Source organism: Antechinus flavipes, chromosome 3 (assembly GCF_016432865.1).
Source record: "Antechinus flavipes isolate AdamAnt ecotype Samford, QLD, Australia chromosome 3, AdamAnt_v2, whole genome shotgun sequence".
Lineage (NCBI taxonomy): Eukaryota > Metazoa > Chordata > Mammalia > Dasyuromorphia > Dasyuridae > Antechinus > Antechinus flavipes.
Genome location: NC_067400.1, coordinates 606,669,647 through 606,691,113, shown reverse-complemented (window position 1 = coordinate 606,691,113; position 21,467 = coordinate 606,669,647). Strand labels below are relative to the sequence as shown.

The window sequence follows — 21,467 nt, the reverse complement described above, 5'->3', positions numbered from 1 at the left end:
TTTCTCTTTAGCTTTCTGTTGCCTCTACTAATTGTACTGGTTGACCTTTAGTAAATAAAAGTATGTTTGGCTTCCTGTGACTCATAGTTTTTCAGAGTTTAAAGCTATATCCCTCATGTCTTCCTGAGGGCTAATTTATGTAATGCATAACTTGGAAATCAAACACAGATTTGGCAACAGAAGATTCATCTTTAAAACACTTCTATTTCCTAATTAAGGGAATTAAGCTTTGAATTTAGCACATGGCCCCCATAAGATCATTCCCTTGTGCCCAGGAGCATACTCAAAAAAAGACTGATTCTCTTACTCTTTCCCAGATTCCTATAGCTGGTATCGTGAAACCACATTCAAATGGAACATCAGAGATTCATATCTCTCCTCCAGTGGATTCCTCCTTGTCTAATATCCTTACCAGATGGTGAGTTGGATATTTCTCTGGGAGGCCAAATCCCCACACCATAGACAAGGAGTTGTGGTTGGGTATTCCACTGCCCACAGCCAGCTAAGGATCTTTCCCCCTTAACTGAGCTGAGGGACCAGGTGTACCACTTACATAGATGATGTGACTTCTGGAGTCTCGGTCATCGTTCCAAACAAACATGTCAATGAGGAGCCGTTTGTTGAATTGGGAGTTCATCATTGACAGCTTCTCTTCCATGACCCAATAGGGTTCTAGGAATTTGAATTCATAGAATGTTAGAAGTAGGAAACACTTTAGAGCATATGATATCAGAACTGAAAGGGATCTTAGAACTGAAAATGTCAAAGCTAAAATGAACATTAGAACGGAGAATGAAGGAGCTGGGAGGAAACTTAGAACCTCAAGTGTTATACCTGTGAGGAAGCTTAAACAATCTCAGAGTGGGAACAGTTTCTAAAACAGAGAATATCCAGAATTGGGCAGTTTCTTACAACATAGAATGTTAGACATGGGAAAACTTAGAATAGAGAATGCCAGAAAAGGGAGGGACCTTAGGATAATAGAATATTAGACCTAGGGCAGGAGTATAGAATATTAGAATCAGAAAGACCATTATAATTTGGAATGTCAGGGTTGGAGGCAGCATAAGGCAGAGAATTTCATAGCTGGAAGGGACTTTAGACTCTAAAATGTCAAGGGTTAGGAGCACAGATTTTTAACCTTTTTTGTGATATGAAACCCTTTGGCAGCCTGGTGAAGCCTATGACCCTTTTCTTAGAATTGTATTTTTAAATGCATAGGATCACAGAAGAAGCCAGTTACACTGAAATAAAGATTTCATTTTCTCCCATTCAATTTCACATGAATCTGAAATCTAGTCATAAGCATCTCTACTTTAGATAATCTAGTCCAAAGTCTTCATTTTAAAGACTGGGAAACTGAAGCTCAGAAAAGGAAAATGATTCTTAAGAGTTCACGTCTGGAGGAATAGTTTTGTCTTAGGAAAAAATCATCTATTGATGCTGCTTTAACAGTTCGTTTTTAATAGGGCAGAGGTCTGCCTCAAGGTTCTGAGAGATGCAGTTACTGATATAATTCTAAAACGGTAACTACTTACAGGTACATGAAAAGTGTAGAACATTGGAGTTAATAGAACAATTTGTTTCTGTAATTTTCATATAAAGAACTAAACAAATAAGAAAATATATAATGAATAACTGGGCAAATGTGATTGCCAGAATCAGTCTAATAAATAGTATGGGGAAAATAGAAATTACCTGAAGAGAGAGAAAAGGTAAGGATATAGTTAGAACCATAAACTATAGTATGGTTATCTTGGAAATGACCAGATATTGACTAAAGAAAATTAGGAAGAATTGAAAGAATAAATTTTGGACCTGGGTTAAAAAGAGGCCATAATTCTTTCTCTGTATTGAGATTTATAGAGTAAACTAATTGGCCAGTGAAGGGATGGAGATCTCTCTATTGCTAATGGGTACTAAGTAGGGGAGAAAGGCTAAAGAAGATATTAAAATGCTCTTTATATATTCTGCTTTTGGTTATATACCTAGCATCTGAGGAATAGAGAAAATGTATGCTATTGTTTATTATGATTAATTGTGGAGAAGAATAGAAAAGAGATGAGGATTACACCGAAGTCATTTGTCTATACTGCTATTATTGAGTGATAAAGAGAACCTAAGCCCGATATGGATCAGTTTAACCTAACTTGGTAGTGCAAGCATATTTTCCACACTGAAGTGATACTCATCAAGAAATTTTTATGGACAATTCCTGAGATAGGAAGAAGACAACAAAGAGGCTTTTCACTTTTTAGTTTTACTTTTACTTATTATAAGCACATTTTATGTTTGCAATTTCCCTGTAGAGCAGAGATAGAAACATGTTTTTGTTTTAGTTTGCTTTTGCCTCCGGCTATTTAGGGAACTAGAATACAAGGCTAGTGACTAGGATCCATTCCCCTTCAGCAGGCAGGGCTTGGGAAAACCTCAAAAATCTCCATTATTTTGATAGACATAGAATATGCGTCCTAGATGACAGCCTGAGGAGAAAGATGGGATAGGATTCATCTCTGCTACATCACATCTGGGCCCAAATCCTGGGAACATTTCTCTGGCTGTTGGAAGAATTAGGCAGAGAGAGGCAGACCTCAGGCAGAGTCTGATGCTATCTTATTCTTCAGAGTATATTCTCATGTACTTCTAGCACTTGTTGGTTCTTACAAATTATTTCACATAGATTATCTCATTTTATCCTCATAAAATCCCTGGAAATAGGTTATACAAACATTATTCTTCCCATTTCATAAATGACAAAACTGAGGACTATAGAAAAGAGGTAAGGACTGGAATCCAAGTCCCTGGACTTTAATATTATGCCTTTTCATGGATCCATACACTTTCCTTTTACCTTAGGAAGAATGTTTTGGTCACAGGACCACTCCTCTTTTCCTCCCAAGCTTCCTTCTTTGCCAATATTCTTTCCCAGCCCCTGAGGTTCATAATGCAAGAGAGAGCACAAGAAAAGACTCTGCTGGTGGGAGGGCAAGAAGACAGAGACTCACGTACCTCTGACTTCCTTCCAGTTGTCAGTAGCCACTGGCCAGTCTCCCACACTTTCTAAGATCTTTAACAGTGGCTTAGAGTCCCGTGATTCAATCAGACCTGAAAAAGGAAATAGTGATATACACCCAAACACCCAGGAACTCTAAAGGCACAGTAACCCAGCCAGAAACCACACACATAAAATCATATTCCATATCCATGGAAATCCATCCAAATATATATCACTGCCAAGAGTGTGGCAACCAGTGTGCAAGATAGTCAAAACAAGAATACTTAACAGATATAGAAATACAAAAATACATAGAAACACATAATCAAATAAGACACTATGTAAAATGCTTAGCACAATGTCTAGAATACAGTAGGTATTTAATAAATGCTTATTCTTACTTCTTATTCCCATATTACACATACCATGCAAAATGTTATATAGATGATACAACACATACAAATAAAACCCAATACAAACACACCCCAACACACAGTAGTTTTAGAAATATATACAAATCAATTCAGAATCGGGGACAAATCAATGAGTTAATCTATAAGTATTTATTAAGTGCTTCTCAGGCACTAGATTAAATATTATGGGTATATTTGGGCAAAAATATAATCCCTATTTTATTTTATTTTATTTTGGGTTTTTTTTTTGAGCTCACAGTTTAATGAAGGCAACAACATCAAAATGACTAAATATAAGGGAGGTGATGGAAGGCAGCTTTAGAGAGGATGGCTCAAGTTCTGAGTGCCCAAAGTAGTTTTTGAGCTGACTCTGAAGGAAACCAGGTATCTTGGGAAGCAAAGGTGAGGAGATAAGGCATTCCAGGCACAGGGGATTGTAACTACAAAGTCATGGAGATGGGAAGTGGTAGTTAGGAGCAGGAGGTAGGCAATATAGCTTGTTAAGTTTGCATTTAAGCATACTAGAAAGATCAGAAGGGGCCAGGTTATATAGAGATTTAAGAGTCAAATGGGATTTTCTATTTAAAAACTTCTTAAACTGTGGTTTGTGACTCCATATGGGTCATATAATTGAACGTGGGAAAATTTTAGCAACAGTAAAAAGATATGAAATGTTCCACCAAGATTTAAATCTTTTCATAAAAATAAAAAGCACATCCATCTCATTAATATGAAATTTTATTTTCACCTTTAATAAATAAGCTTATTTGCATACCAAAGAATTGTTTTAAAATAAATTTATGATTTATTATCAATATTTGATATTTATTTTATATACCTAAGGTCAAGTAAAAATTTTTTCTGGCAAAAAGAGGTGGTGAGTGGAAAAAGTTTAAGAAGCCCTGCTCTATTTGAGATAATAGGGAGCCATTGGAGTTTCTAGAAAGCCATATAACACAATGCAGAAATAGACTAGATTATCACAGAAATACATGACACCCAGCATCCGATATATACAGTCCAATTGAAAAGAAACACACAGCGTGGCTTAGATACTGAATGGGGTGGACACAATCAAGGCACATATAGAAATGCAACATAGTGATACATATAGAAACATAGCCCAGATACATAGATGCAAACATAAACCTCAGGGGAGACATTCAGAAGCATCCTTGCTACAATGTAGACATACAGCCTAGACATCAAATACACAGGAACACCTACACACAGAAAGACAGCCCAAATCCTTCTTCCCTCTTTCCTCCCCACCCCATTCCTCCCTTGCATACACCCACTGTTTTCCTGGGTTTTCCTTTCATCTGACTCACTCCATAATTGCCAGAGATAAACCTTGCCAGGGCCATTTTCTCAGGCATTGAGGTTTATAAAGAGCTTTGCACAATCTCATTTGATCCTCACAACGGCTTCAAAAGATAGGCGAAACAAATATAATTGACCTCATATTATTGAAGAAAACATTACTGCATGATTACATAGCTGAAACTCAAACCTGGCTCTCCAATCTGGTTTTCCTTTCCCTAACCCAAGCTGCCTCTGAAGTAATATTCACTTAGATGCAGTCACACATTTGGCCTCTGTTCCTCAGAGGCTGGGTCTGGTGCCTTCATTGCAAATAGCAGGGGATGCTGTCCAGAGCCTGTGACTACCTTTTCCCCTCCTGCAGTTTCCAATGCCTTGTGGTCCCAGGTACTAGCAGAGCTAACCATAGGGAGGTAGTGGAGTAAGAAGGGGTAGGCTGTCTCTCCTGTATCATAGTATCAGCTCCTGACTGTGCCAGTCCAGACATTATTGACCGTCTCTTTTACCTACCTCTCAATTTCTTCCCCAGCCCTAGGATAATCCCAGACCCAAAGCACAGAAAAGTCAGACATTGCTTACTTTCATTCATGCAGGAACTATAGAGCGTCTTTGCTTTTTGAATGGCATTCCGGTCTCCCTCTTTGGGGGTCTCCAGCACACCTGGGGCAGAAGGGAGAGCACAGCTGGATGGGGGCCTTAGGAGGAGACAACAGAGAACCCTGGTCACTTCTGCCTGTGATAGGCAGCAGAGGCAGGAGTGGGCTATTCCTTGATCTCAGGGAGCAAGAGTGATAGTGGGAGAGGTTAAAGAAAGCCTATCATCCAGAAAATTCATATCTTTCCAGTCTTTACAAATTTGGGGGATTATAGGTGTGGAAGGGTGTCTATAGTGTCAGAATCAGCTAGTGTGCTTAGTTTTGCTGAACTAACTTTTGGGACTTCTCCTTTTCTTTTTCTTTCTTTTTTCTTTCTTTTTTTCTTTTTCTTTCTTTCTTTCTTTTTTTAAAAAAAGAAGAAATGGCTTCTAGGGGAAATAGGGAGTGGTCTATTAAGAAAAAAAAAGAAAGAATGTAGGAACAGAGGTATCAATAAAATAAAAATAAAATTTATCCTCTCCAGTCAAGTCCAGATCCCTGCTGATAGACATATCAAATAGCTGCCTGAACAATAAGTTGGTCTTGTCTATTGGCATTATGAGGACAGAGAGAGCACAGGGTGACAGCAGGCTTCACTTCTGTGTGAGAAAGGAGCATCTGCTTGTCTTTGAAAATCTCCTCTTTCCCAACTGTGGGGAATTGAGGGGGAACTTTAGCCTGATGTTCATTTATATCAGATCTTAGGAGCTAGAAGCATTAGAGACTTAGCAATCATTGAGTCCATATGTCACTAAGTAGTATGGTGATTGGGTGATTTGGGATAATTAATTTCATCTGTCTGGGTCTCTGTTTCCTCAATTGTAAAATGAGAGAAGCAGATGCCTCCCAGGGTCTTTTCAACTCTAAATATATTATCTACATTTCATCCCTTCCCTAACACAAAGTCACTTCTTACTATGGGGCTGCCTGCTACCATGAGCCCAAGGTGTGACTCCTCCCCTTCCATTCCTCACCTTTGAGTATGATTTCCAGTTCATCCCGCAGGTTATCAAAGATGCTGTATCGGGAACTGCTCTCAGGAATCACATGACGGTTAATCCAGCCTCCACAAGCATACTGGTAAAAGTCATTACAAGGCTCGCTGGTGGGGTCCATGTTCTGAATGATCCTAGAAGCTGAACACCACAATATCAGCTATTTGAGAAGATGGGGATTTGGGAATACAAGACTGAGAGCTGAAAGGGTCTTGACTCTAACCCCAACGAGTACCTAAATACATAAGATGATCCGGTCAAAAGGAAGTTGCCCTTGGAAGGGCATTTCCCATCCCCACCTTTTCTCCTGTGTTGTGATCAGGTAAAAGAAACGTGTAAGATGGGTGAACGGTTGTGTACAAAATAAATCCCAAGATGCTGTTTTATTTCTTTGGTTAATTGAACACTCATGGAAGACAACTAAAATTTCTGGGTTAAATAGAAAATGGTTTTAACCTTATTAATAACTAGTATTTCTATACTGCTTTAAGATTTACAAAGTGTTTTACATATGTTATCTTATTTGAAGCTCACAACACATTTATGCAAAATGTGTTCTCCCCATTTTATAGATGAAGAAACCAAAGTTGAGGGAAGTTCAATAATTTTCTCAATTAGTTGATGAGAATGGAGAAGTTAGATTTGAAAATAAAACAATTCAATGATTTCAGGGAGTGTCTTTGGCTCAGACCATATCCACCACCTTTCCTAATCAGTCAATAACCACTAACGAGTGTGGATTAACAAATGTTTATTTAAGCAGTTCCAAAACTAAGTTTCACTTTTTCAGTCTTTAGCTCTCATTCTGAATAATGAGGATTTTTATTTAGAACAATATATTTTTTTTTCTGGTTAACAACTGTTTTGTCTTTTATTTTCCTATTATTGGAGATATCTTTTGTGGGGTTTTAAAATTTTTATTTTTTGTTTTGTTTGTTTTTTCTCCTAACCTCATCCTTTGAACTTTCCCTCATGACAAAGGGGACATCATTTTAGCATTATCAAATGACAAAATAGCCAAGTCTTACTACATCAGTAATGATAGAATGGTATGATAGATTGAGATAGGCAAAGGATGCCAGGAAATATCTGATCCCATCATCTCATTTCACAGTTGAAAAAACTAAAGTTCAGAGAGTTCAAGGGACTTGCTCAGAGTCTGACAGTTAATTAGTGTCAAAGACAGGATCTGATCCACTCTTGATTCCAGGTGCAGCCTTCTATCCTTTAAGCCTTATTTCAGCCCTACTCTACCCCCAATCTCTCTCCTGAGATTTCCCATGATCTTATGAGAATCTCCCCCAAATGTTTTTATACCAGGAAGCCACTGGGATCAAGTCTACTTCCTTACTGGGGATGCGACAGGCCCATTGTTCCAAATGAAAATCCTCATTATATTGAATGAAACACAGAGACCTAGAAAGTAAAACCCAGTACTTAGTACATGCTTAATAAATGCTTGTTGATCGATTGGTTGGAAAACAAGGAAGAAAACAAGCACTAATTAAGTGCTTACTATGTACTGGCAGTGGATTAAGCACTTTTTAAATATCCAGTCCTCCCAATAGTTCCAGCAGGGACTGTTATTGCTATTATCAGTGTTATTGCTATTTTTATCCTTATTTCAATGTTGAGGAAACTGAGGCAGGAAGTTGGTAAACAGCTTGCCCAGTGTCACACAATTGGGGATTATATGGGATGTGGATTGAGTCAAATGATACACACCTGAAACCCTTGAAAATTTTATTTTAAAACCTAACTCCTCCTCCCTCATCAGTTTCTCTTGTCATTTCCCCTCAAAGCACACGTCCATGTATGTGTTCCATGTTGTCTTTCCCTGTAGAATGTAAATTCTTTGAGATTAGGTACTGTTTCATTTTTTCTCTCTACTTCTAATGCCTAGAACAATATTTTGTTTACAGCTAGTGCTTAATTAATGCTTGTTAATTGATCGGTTGTGTGTAACTGGGGGTCCTGCTACAGATCTCACTCGTACATGTTGACCAGATGAACTCCAAATAAGTTCCATGCAGCCTTTCTGATGAGCACCGAAACCATGCTAACTAACCCTGGACTGAGTAGTTTATTTTCCCATCATGAAGAGGAATCTAGAAGCTGCCTTACAGCTTTTCCTTTTCCTGATACATGGGGTTTCAGTCAGGCAGTTGGTCAACAAGCATTTAGTAGGCACTTGCGCCACATCTAGTGCTAAGTGCTAAGAATACAAAAAAAGCAAAAATATGCTCCCTTTTTTCAAGGAACTCTTAATGAGAGGAGATAATATACTGGCAAATAGGTACATACAAAGTCAATGTAGAATAGGTGACAGGTATCTCAGAGGGGTAGACTAGCAATGAGCTAGTCATGAAATTTCATAGAATTTTCTACTATTGTTCTGAAACTTCACAAATCATAGCTCTTGAGACTGAAGAGACTGAAGAGGCCATCTGATCCACCCCCTTTAACTTTATAGAGCTGGAAACTGAGGCAAGGGAAGTTGCCCAAAGTCATCAAAGGCAGAATTTGAACCCAAGGAAACTTCACTGTATCCCACTCTCAACCCTGTCCAAATGTGCTGCTTTCATCTCAGATAAGCTTTTGTTTGTTTCTGCAAAAAGCAACTAACTGTCCCCAACATTTCTGCCAAGGCACTTTGACCACATTTCCAAATTATTCAGAAAATACTAGTTGGTAATCTACAGATGCAGTGTTTTAGAAAATAGGGGGAAGAAAATGGAAGATCAAGAAACAATCAAGGTGGCACAGTGTATGGAGCACTGGCCTTGAAATCAGGAGGACCTGAATTCAAATCTAGCCTCAATGACTTGATACTAGCTGTGTGATCCTGAGCAAACCATTTAACCCTAGATGCCTCACAAGGGAAAAAGATTAACAATGGGAAATAAATGTGCTCCAATGGGATCTTCTAGTATCTTGAGTGTCCACCATCTTGCTGTAAAACTTATGCAAAGATATGGACAAGAGTTGCCCAGTATGGACAGGCCTGAATGGACTGTGGTCTGGATCACTGGAGGGAACTTCTAAATCAATGAAATCACAACTTCATTGGAAACTATTGATAAACTAGAAAGTGTCTAGCTGAAGGTAAGTCAAGATGGTAGTCTTGGAAAATTTCCATGTGAGAATGATGAAAGGAATTAAGAATGTTTACCCTGGAGAAGACTTGGGCCACACCTGATGACTGTCTTCAAATCATATGGAAAAGAACATGAGGAATAATCAGTGGGAAGCACAAAGAAACTTCATCACTCAGCTCCAGGCCACTTCAGTGGTTGTTCCCCATGCCAGAAACACTCTCTTTCTTCAGATTCACAGACTGAGTTTTTTGACTTCTAAGTCTCGACTGAAATCCAGTCTTTTGCAGGGAGATTAGCTGAGATTTAGCTAACCTAATCCCTCTTAATTTTAGTGCCTTCCCTCTCTTAATTATTTCTTTTGATCTTGTATATAACTTGTTAGTATATATTTGTTTGCATGTTGTCTCCACTATTGTAAACTCCATAAAGGCAGGGATGTTCTTTGCCTCTTTTTGTATCCATAGTGCTTAGCACAATATCTGGCACATAGTAGGTTCTAAATAAATGTTCATTAGATTGATTGATTAGAAGTTTAGTTGGCCAAAGATAGAAGTAACCCATTGAAACTGGGTGCTAAATTGCAGCCACATTATGACACGGTACAACCCCTCATTTCCTAGATGAGAAAATTGAAACTTAAGAGATAGCAGGCTGTATGTTGTCTGCCCTGAACAGATGTTTGTTAATTGAATGAAATCATCTTTCCTTTCCCACTCATCCCCTAAGCTTCCCTGTTTCTGTTGAAGTCACCATTATTGACCCAGTGCCAGACAGCTGGTAGTTCAGTGGAGAAAGCATTAGGCCTGGAGTCAGGAACATCTCAGTTCAAATCTGACCTCAGGAACGTAACTATATGATCCTAGACAAGTACCTCAACTTCCTCATCTGCAAAATAAAGGAGATGGACTAGACTACATCCAAAATCTCTTCTAGCTCTGAGCCTATGATTCTGAATCATTCTTAACTTCTCTTTCCCCACCCATTACCATATCTTGTCAGTTGCTAAATCTCAGCTACAATATCTCTCACATCCACCACTTTCCATTTATCAACCTAGTTTTGGGCTAATATCTCTTTTCTTTTATATTGTTAATAGTCAGTTACCTAATTAATTATTCTCCCTGCTTCTAAGTCACACTTTCTCAGATCCATCTAATACAGAGCTGCTGAAATGACCTTTCAAGAATATATCTGATCCTGTCATTCCCTTGTTCACAAATCATCTTGGGCTCCCTGTTGTCTCCACAATAAAATACCAACTTCTCATCAGGGCTTCCTAGACACTCTGCACTCTGGGAATAACCCACTTTTTGAGGTTTATTTCATTTTTCTACTTTTTATGATTTCCACCTTCAATCCAATTGAATCTAATCCAATCGATTCAAACAGTATTTTTATGTATGCAAGACACTGTGCTTGATATTCTAGCAAAATTAGACTGCCATCTATAGCCCAACTTTGACATTTCATTTCCTTCCTCCAGACTGTACACACACTAACTCCCATGCCTGCAATGGACTACTTTGTCATCTTCCCCTGTCAGAATCCTTGAGCCTTCAAGACTCAGATTATGTGCTATTTCTAACGAAAAAAAAATCTTTACTGAACCTCAGTAGGTTTTTTTTTCTCTTTCCTCTCTATGCCCCTCTCTTTCTTTCATTCCATCACTCTCCCTCTCTCTCCTCTCTCCTTATCTTTCCATCCTCCTCTTGCATTTTCTTTGCTTCCTCCTCCTCCTCCTCCTTTATCTCCTCTCTTTCCTCAAAATAGCTTGAATTATCCATTTTATACCAACTTATATACCCCTTCTCAAATATAATTTAAACTCTTTGAAAGTAGAAATTTTCCACGAAACAAGATTAAAAGGGAAACACAAAGCTGGTGGGGGAAGGGGGAAAGACAGCCAGTGTTTCTCATAAAGGTCTCATCTCTAAAATATATAAAGAATTGTGTCAGTTTTATAAGAATACAAGTCATTCCCCAATTGATAAAAGGTCAAAGGATATAATGGGGCTTGATGCACTGAGGTCCCAAGCACATGAGGCTAAATAGTAATTGGACCATACTCTATTAATATATAAGCTTGGAGAAAGAATGACCCTCAGCCACTCTTTGTGCAAGTCCTGATGTGTTGTATAGGAAATGACGATTCTGGTGGAGGCAGGGGAGTGAAAAAGGAAGGGGAGGAGAGCTCAGATCACTCGTGCTCTCTCTACTAGCTGGCTTCCTGTCGCAGCTGCCCATATTGCTATCGCAATCTTTTTTCACCTCTTCACTTCAATAAAGACTGAAGATTTTTCCCTTAACCTGAGTTCCTGACTCCAGCTGATTTTAAATACGCGGTCATTACAATTGGCGATGGCTCAGTGGGTAGAGCACCAACCCTGAAGTCAGGAGGACCTGAGTTCAAATCCAGCCTCAGATACTTAACAATTCCTGGTTGTGTGACCATGGGCAAGTCACTTAACCCCAACTGCCACAACAAAAAGCAAAAAGCAAAAAGAAGAAGAGAAAACAAACAGAAAAGTCGTTGCAATGACAAAAGGATATGAATATACAATTTTCAGATGAACAAATTAAGACCATTTATAGTCATATAAAAATGCTCTACTGAATTACAAAAATGCAAATTAAAACAACTCTGAGGTACAACTGCACACCTCTCATATTATAGGAAAAGATTATAATAAATATTGGAGGGAATGTGGAAAGACTGGAACACTAATACATTGTTGGTGGAGTTGTGAAATGATCCAACTATTCTGAAGAGCAATCTGGAACTATGTCCAAAGGGCTATAAAACTGTACATATCCTTTGATTCAGCAGTGCCATTGCTGGATCTGTATCCTAGGGAAATCATAAAGGAGAAAAAAGGATCCACATGTGCAAAAGTGTTTGTAGGAGCTTTTTTTGTGGTGACAAAGAACTGGAAAATGAGTAAATGCCCATCAACTAGGGAATGGCTGAATAAATTATGGACTATTCATGTTATGGAATATTATTGGTCTATAAAATGATGAACAAGCTAATTTTGGAAAGGCCTGAAAAGATTATATATACTGAGCAAAACAAGCAGAACCAGGAATACATTGAATACAATAACAAGATTGTACAATGATCAACAATGAAAGATTTGGTTCCTCAGCAGTTCAGTAATCCAAAACAATCTCAATAAGCTTTGGATAGAAAACATCATCTGCATCTAAAGAGAGAATTGTAGAGGCTGAATGTAAATCAATACATATTTTGTTCACTATTCTTTTTTTATTTTTCTTGTTTTTTCCTCTCATTTTTTCCCTTTTGTTCTTATTTTTCTCTTCCAATATGATTCATAAATGTGTGAAATTAACTGAGTGAAGACATTCTCATAGGAATATAGCCTTAAACTAAAGCCTTAATTGTAACTTGAGACTTTATAATGACAAATAGAACTATAGTTAAAAGTTGCAAATGTTTGCCCCCTCCTGTTTCCCATCACCCCTTATTTAGCATTTAAGTACTTCTTGTAAAGGTAATGATGGCTTTGAATTCTCTTTTTCAAGGATATCTGCTTGTATTGCACTTCTCTAGGGAAATTTAAATTAAGAGCTTATTATTATTGACTTGTATTATTTTATTTCTGGGTAATATTTCCTTCATTAAAATGTAATCCTGTGCTCCCCCAAACAATGGGAGAAAAGCCCAGGCAAGGATGGGAGCTTCTGCATTTAGGTTATTTAATCTTGTATTTTGCAGCTTTTGCTTTGCACTTCTTTTGCTGACAAATACCTTGTCAGATGAGAGATACCCTTTCTCACAAGATCATAATAAACCCTTTGTGCTTCTTCTTACTCTAAGAGTCTCTGATTGTTTTTGTGGTCATACTGTCCCACACAATAAAGAAATTGTGTATTTTTTTTTAAATGAATGTACATGTACAGCCAGAAAAAAAGAAAGCAATTTTTTTTAAAAAAGGAAAGTAGAAATTTCTTTTTTTATTTTTGTATAATAGCATTTAGAACATTATCTGGCACATAATAAATGTTTAAAAATGTGCATGTGAATTTAACAAAATGGCTGGGCAACAATATGTTAAAATGGAAAGAGGTTTTTTCTAGATTAAGGAAAACTACCAAATTGGGAGTCGAGATGGACTACACTGAGTTTCACACAATAGCTATTAATCTTAGTGAAGCAATGGAAGCTTAGTCTAGGAGAGTACATGCAAGGCCTAATGCCTTGTAAATTGCAGGCCCAGGATTTGAACCTAGGCTTTTTTTGACTCCTAGTCTGATGTTTTTTTTTTTCCCCCATCGAGCCAGTCACGTCCTAAGCTTTTTCCGCAATCAACCAATCAATAAACACTTATTAATTATTCAGTGATTCATTTTGCTCATTCTTCCCTCTCTTTTCATACATCCTATATGGTCCAGCTAAAGCCATAATAAATAATACATGTGCCTACCTTGAGGAAGAAGCTCACTAGGGGTACATATAGCTCCTGAGGCCATACATACATTCATCCATTCATCCAAGGGGAATAATATATAACAAGATGGGAAAATTAGCTTGGGACCAAATGCCAATTGCATGAGTTCCCATTTGATCCTAGGAACATGCTTTTAGAACATGGTGACGACATGTTCAGAACTATACTTCAGTAGTGATGTGGAAGATGAATTGGAGAGGGCAGAGACTTGAGAAAGGGAGAGCAATCAATAAGTTAAAACAACAATAAAGTTGTTCAGGTTAGAGATGATGAAGCAAGAGTTGAACTGGTTTGGAGAGGTCAAGCTATAGGAGTCTGTCGGGGAGTCAAGGCAGCCAGCCACCTAGCCCAGCAATTTTGTCAGCTCAGTAGCCAATCACTCCTTTCAAACTCTGATTTTATCCTTAACTGAGATGGATAGTAATATATCCCTAGGTTGAAGTCTCTTCTAAGAGTGGGGGCCAGTGGAATATGGCTTCACTAGAGGAGTGGAGATCTACTCACCAGTGATATTCACAGTGATCACTTCTATATGGTTGATTTTGCAGACATGAGTCAGGCTTAGTTTTAATCCCTTTTTGGGGGAGACAGAGGGTGATATTTACTTACCTGCTATCACGCAGCCAGGATGGACACAGATTTCTCCAAAACTGGTAGCAATTGTGGGGTCTGTAAAAGGTAAATAGAAAAAAAAATGTATAGAAACAGGATATTCTTGGAAAAGGACAAAACTGTTACCAAAGGGCAGCCTGAGGGGAAGGAGGATAAGGAGGGGGATCATAGATGTCAAACTGAAAGAGGCTTCTGAAAGCATCTAGTCCCACCTCCTCCTTTTACAGAGGAGGAAATAGAGTCTCAGAGATGAAAAGTGACTTGTCTAGCTAATGTCAGAATTGGGATTTGAACCCAGGTCTTCAGAACTATTAATTCACTCTCTCAAGGGCCCCTACATTTTGCTTTGCTAATGGTACCAAGCTACCAGGGGTATTGATGATGGCAACATAGCTATCCATCTGATTCACTAAAAGCCAGGAAAAACTCCATATAGAGGCTGATAGTCCTGCCCAGGGAACACTGTCAATTGATTTTTCTTTGGAAAGATTTAAGAGAATAAACAGAAGACAATTAGAACAGTCTGGACTTATGAGACTTCAGCAGAGTTTGTTCTCACACTTCCCCTCCTTGACTTCATCCCACCTGCCTACCCACTTGTCTGAAGTCCTGGCATCTCCTCTGGAATTTTGCCTTTGCTTAGTCTGTGCTCTACTCTTTGGAGATTTCTCTTCCCTCTCTTTTCACACATCCTGTATGGCCCAGCTAAAGCCATAATGAATAATAAATGTGCCTACCACCGAGGTAGGAGCTCACTAGGGATACATATAGCTCCTGAAGCCAGAGGGCCAGGAAGATACCTTTTAGCTGCTTCTTATCTTAACTCTACTTGTTAACAAGGCAGTAATCTCAGTTGTTTCTATGCTTTGAGGATCAACAGTACTATTACTGTCCCCTTTAAATTTCAACAACATAGGTCAAAGCCCCATTGCTTTGCCTTAGTTATTGTTTTGGTTTATGTTTCTCCCATGGAGCTTTCCAGTTAGATCTTTATTAGTTGCTCTGTGCTCTAAAGTCTTAAGCTTTTTTATGATGAAAGTCACATAGTCTAATATAGACATTACAATTCAGGATAAAGACCAGCAGCTGTGTCCGTTTCACCTGCTGCCTTTTCAGTTTGTGTCCAAGTTGAGCACTTACATGATAACTAAAGGGCACTACAGGGCTAATAAAAATCTCACTTGAACTCTTGAAAATCTTGCTAAATGGAGCTCTTGGAACAATTTCAAAAGTGTCCAGATCTGGATTAAAATGGCTTCATTTAATAAAATGCAAGGAATAGATGAAGCTAGTGACAAAGTACTTTCCCACTCTGGTCATATCTCTTAGTTGCCAGACACATCAATTTGGGAGCAAGACTGGAAAAGGGCCAGGTGGCATTGGGGAAGTTGGCAGTCTAGACACTTCTCACCAATATCTCAAATCTATGTATCCCCTAAATTATACTTCCAAAGCCATTCCTTCCCAAAGAAGCCTTCCCAGATGGACTCCATCCAAAATGACCTCATCCTTTTCTGAACTCTCAGAACACTTACTGTTTATACTCCTTCATCTGCCATTTAATACAGGTAGCTTTGTATTGTTGGGGGAATAAATGCCTTGCCTCCCTCAAGTAGATTAGAAAACATGATCTATCTCTTAATCTTCTCTTCTCTTTTCTACAGGAAAGTACCATGGCTTTTATCTAGTAGATGGTCAATAAATATTTTTTTTATATTGATCACATTTTTGAGCTATTTCTCATATCTATAATTTAACTTCCCAATAGCTCCCTAAGATCTTGATTGGTCTCTTCTATCCTTCCTATCTGTCCAACAGGCTTAGCTCAAGCTTAAGCACAAGAGAGATGTTCAATCTTGGAAGATGAATTTGACTTCTCTCTAATGCTATTACATAAAAGACATAATTTGGCCTTTTTTTGGGGGGGGTATATTTAAAATCTTGCTCCAGAGTCAATTTGTATGGAAACCAGGGGCATTATGGGAATTGTAAATTCTAGTAGCATTAATAGTGATTAATAAAAGTTAGTGCCCATAGCAATGATGTATACAGAGATATCCTCTGATTGGGAAATGTAGCTGCTTCCCAGGTAAGCTCCCTTAGGACTATGCTTATAACAGGCAAGAAAAGGGCTACCTTGGAAATCTCTTCTTACAAAAGTCTTCTCTTCTCTTGGGATATAGAACGAAATGGGAAATAGCAGCAGTGGCTTCCCTAGGGAAAAACAGAAGACTTAGCTAATCTTAAGATTTAAAGAATTTAGATCCCTCTTTTCCTTGGACAGTTTCCTCAGGGGCTGCCCCACCTTCATAGGTATCCTCTAAATTCAGGGCTGGTGAGCTACCCTATTGAAACATAGACTTGTGGAATAGCCAGAAGCCAGTATCATTATACTAAAGAATACATTTGGGGGAATAAGATGCAAGATGATTTGTTCTGTCTCATGCTGTACAGTTCTCTGTAGCATCTGAGAACCCAAAATCTTAATTAGTTGCATTACATGCTGGGGATACAAAGAAAGGTAAAAGACGGTCCCTGTTTTCCCTGAATTGGATCTGTGAAATGTGATGGCTGAAAAAGATTAGTCATAACCTCCGGTATACACGGAATGAAAAACTTTGAAAATATAGAGACCTAGAAGTCAAAATCATGTGGAAACAAGATTTAAGTTTTATCCCTATCATCCTGTCCACTATTAGAATTGCCTTGAATATACGTCCATTGAACCTGCAGAAAATAAGCTTACACTTCAGTGATTTTATTCAATTATGTTACTCACCTGTGCAAAACCATAGAACAAAAACATAAAGAAATAATTGCAAGATATTGATTTGTTTGTTCCTGGGCTGTTTCTACTTGAACTCCATCAAAAAAAAAGTGAGAGGAATTTGATAATAATAGCAACACTAGCATAAAAACAAGTTTTCAAGTTTGCAAAATGTTTTATTGCCTGCTTTCCCTAGGAGACAGGGAACTGTATTAGTTTTCCAATTTTGTAAAAGAAGAAATTATAGTTTAGGGAACAAAATTATTGTCTGATGGTCACAGAGCCAGGCCTGAAGCCTACATTTTCTGGTCCTAAGTCCCCTACTTTTTTCATTCAACTAAAAGGCCTTATGCTGGAGATAGTGCAATTAGAATAGGGGAAAAAACTCTTGTTTTGGAGTAAGAAAATTTGGATTTTAATATCAGCTCTGGCTTTACTGCCTGTGTGATCTTGCGCAAGTATCTTTCCCTTGCTGGTCCTTAATTACCCAGAATAACACAATTAGAGTTAGAAAGACTGTCCATTTGACTGTTTACTTGCTCCTAGAAAACTGATCAACCAGTGATTTCTTGAAGACTTCTAATGAGGGCTAAAATAACAGCACTGAATTGGATCTATAAAATGTGGTGGCTGAACAAGGTATCTCCAAGAACAAGATATCTCCAAGATCCTTTGCTAGTTCTAAATCTTATGAGATAATGAGAACTGTTAGAAAGTAATGGCAGTTTGTGCATGGCTGAAATATTTTTGCTCTATGCCATATTGCAGCATGAAGTTGGAAGGGATCTCAAAGGCCCTCTAATACAACTATCTCCAATCATGAATCTTTTCCCCAATGTCCCACTAAATGGAATATATTCAAGCCTTGGCTTGAACTCATGTCCTTTGACATAATTAAAAACAAACCTACAGAGGATTTCAGAAAGGCCTGGAGAGAGGCACATGAACTGATGGTGAGTGAAATGAGCAGGACCAGGAGCTCATTATATACTTCAACAACAATACTACATGATGATCAATTCATGATGATCACTTCAACAATGACATGAATCAAATCAGTTCCATTTATTCAATAATGAATTGAACCAGCTACACCGAGAGAAACAACTCTGGGAAGTGAGTGTGAACCACTACATAGATTTCCAATCCCTTTGTTTTTGTCTGCTTGCATTTTTAATTTCCTTCACAGGTTAACTTTATATTATTTCAAAGTCCAATTCTTCTTGTACAGCAAAATAACTGTATGGATATGTATACATATATATTGTATTTAACATATACTTTAACATATTTAACATGTATTGGTCTACCTGCCATCTTGGGGAGGAGGTGGAGGGAAGGAGGGGAAAAAACAGATGGTTTTGCAACGGTCAATGCTGAAAAATTACCCATGCAAATATCTTGTAAATTAAAAAAAAACCCTACAAAGATGAAATGATCACAGTTATCTCCTCTACCACAAATTGAAAGCAGTGTTTCATTGAAAGTGATTCTGGTTGAGACTGAAGTTAACAGAAAATGCAATCTGTCCATACTTGGGCCTCTTCTTCTGGAGGAAGGAGAAGTATACAGACATCCTTAGAGGGACTAAGGATTCCTTAAATGTCACCCCTGAATCTCAAGGGATTTTTTAAACTACTGTGTTGATTCTTTCTAGTTTATTCATTATTGATGGATTCAAAGGAAGAGGAGAAAGTATCTTTTTTTTAACCTGATATTAGGAATCTATAAAGGATTCTCCATTCTTCTGTTTTCCTGGAGATCCAATTTTGCTATTTCTACCATTCTGAGCCCCTAAGAATTATCCTGCAGTGCTAGGCAGGGCTGGTTTCCTTACAATGGCTTTGTATACATTTTCATCTCTTAGGACTAAAATTATTTTGAGATCTGGAGGTGGCAGTGAAGTGGGGTTTAGGATATGTTGCCTTATAAACTTTTGGTCTCATATTTATGATTGAAGTTATATAATGCCTTGCCTGACTGTCTCTCCAGTTACTTCTTCCCTGCCACTCTCCTCCCATTCCAAAACATTACTCTTAGTTTTTCTTGGATATTTTTTCATAAACTTATATAAGGGAGCAATCCTTGACAATTCACTTGCTGGGACATAAGACAACATATGTTGTCTCCCCTGATAGAATTGAACTATCTTTAGAGCTGGAAATGTTTACTCCTTTCCTTTCATTCTCCCCTCCCATTGCAAAACATTACTTTTAGTTTTTCTTGGATTTTTTTTTCATAAACTTGTATAAGGGAGCAATCCTTGACAATTCTCTTGTCTGGGACATAAGCCTGTATATGTTGTTTCCCTGATAGAACTGAACTATCGTTAGGGCTGAGAATGTTGTTTCTTTTGTGTCTCTATATCTTTAGTGTTTGGCACAGTATCTGGTCCATCACGTAGGTGTTTAATCCACTTTTGTTTAATTAATTGATAATAGCTGGCATTTATGGAGTGCTTCAGATTTGTAAAGCATAATTATATGTTATTTCATCTATGAATCTCAAGCACAAATGATTAGAAATGTATCATTGCAAGATAGGTATGTGATAAGTGATTTTAAAATGTCATACCACGTCTTAGAATGAAAATTGTTATTCATTGGTGCATCAAGGAAGGGTCCCTGGTGGATGTGCCATTTCAGTTGATCTTTAAAGGATGACTTGGAAGTCAAAAGGTGAAAAGGTAGAGGTAGGGAGGGCCTTCCAGAACTAGGGAAGAGTCTGAGAAAAGACTGGAGAGCATGATGTCCCATCTAAAGATTCAACAATAGTTCTATTTGGCTTCAGTGTGAATAAGAGTGACATTACATATTGAATACTGCAACTTATCTGACTGCCTATCTTCAGCTGTACGTAACCAATAGAGTACAAGAATAGTATACCAGTGGGGAAAAAAGTTCCTAGGTTCTCAAACAGAGTATTCATGCTACCTGGCTAAGGCAGCTAGGTTATGCAGTAGATAGAGCATCTTGCCTGGAATCAATAAAATCTGAATTCTAATGCCATCTCAGACATTTTCTAATTCTGGGATCCTGGTCAATATTCTTCACCTCTGCCTGTCTCAGCTTTCCCTATCTATAAAATGGAGATAATAGCAACACCTACCTCCCAGGGTTGTTAAGATCAAATGAGATAATATTAGTAAAAGTTCATAGCACAGAGCTAGCACAAAATAGGTACTTAATAAATGCTCATTGCTTTCCCAGCTACCATCACCCCTCTTTTCTCTGAAACACTTTGTGGAAATTTCTATGGAATTAAGATTATTAGATCATGACTACCTAGGACCAGAAAAAGCATTAAAGTCTTTTGGTCTATGGAGCAACAAAGAAACTTGAGGTCTTAGAGAGCCAAAGTACCTTGTCTACATAAGAAGTTAGTGACAGAGCTAAGATTTGTGCTCAAATTTCATGAATCTAAGTTTAGCAATGTTTCCACTGAATCACACTAAACAAAACTTTTATAAATCAAATATTACCTGAAATACATATGACTGTCACTTAACTGGACATGCCCTTTGACCCAGAAATACTACCTTTAGGCTCCAGTTCCTATCACGGTAAAATAAGATGGGTCAAGATAACCTTGAAGGACCATTCCAACTCAAGATCTATGGGCATATGATTCTCTTGCCGTCCCCTCATGTCTTCTTTCCATTCTGCAGAGTGGAATGGGTTGCCTTGAGGTAGTGGATTTCCCTCTGGTAGAGGTCTTCAAGCACAAGCTGAATGATCACTTGCTAGAGATATGGCAGGTAATGAATTCACATTCAGGATGGCCTGAATAATCTCTAAGATCTCTCATAAGACTAAGTTCTGATGTTCTTCAAGAAGGGATGGCTCTGATCCATTAGCTGACAGTTGAAGGCTCCCTGTCTTAGCTGACAGGCATTTTATTTCTCACCATGATTTCCCTGGTCTAAAAATTTTTGCTGGCCTGCCCCTGCTCTTGGTTTTCATGACAGTTCCCAGGAGACAGCACCCTTATCTCAGCCAATTCAGCTGTTCTCAGGCTTTGGGGAACTGTGATGTCCAATTACTAAAAAGATCCAGAGGGGTGAGCTCTCTGGATTGATTTGACTTGAATCTCTTTACAATCCCTAGACCCTTAAACAAATTTTTTCTGACCCCAAATCATCTTTACACTTGCCCCAGGAG

At 38.1% G+C, this 21,467-nt stretch overlaps 1 protein-coding gene across 2 annotated transcripts in view; it reads right to left on the bottom strand.

The window, feature by feature from the left end:
- Window positions 1-21,467, bottom strand: part of MMEL1 (membrane metalloendopeptidase like 1) — a 64,643-nt gene that overhangs the window by 29,713 nt on the left and 13,463 nt on the right. For both annotated transcript variants that reach the window (XM_051988750.1, XM_051988751.1), the window contains exons 3-8: window positions 16,677-16,754; window positions 14,538-14,597; window positions 6,341-6,502; window positions 5,311-5,391; window positions 3,010-3,105; window positions 554-672 (exon numbers count right to left, since the gene is read on the bottom strand). In XM_051988750.1, the coding sequence (XP_051844710.1) occupies window positions 554-672; window positions 3,010-3,105; window positions 5,311-5,391; window positions 6,341-6,502; window positions 14,538-14,597; window positions 16,677-16,754 (596 nt within the window). The remainder of the gene's footprint in view (window positions 1-553; window positions 673-3,009; window positions 3,106-5,310; window positions 5,392-6,340; window positions 6,503-14,537; window positions 14,598-16,676; window positions 16,755-21,467) is intronic.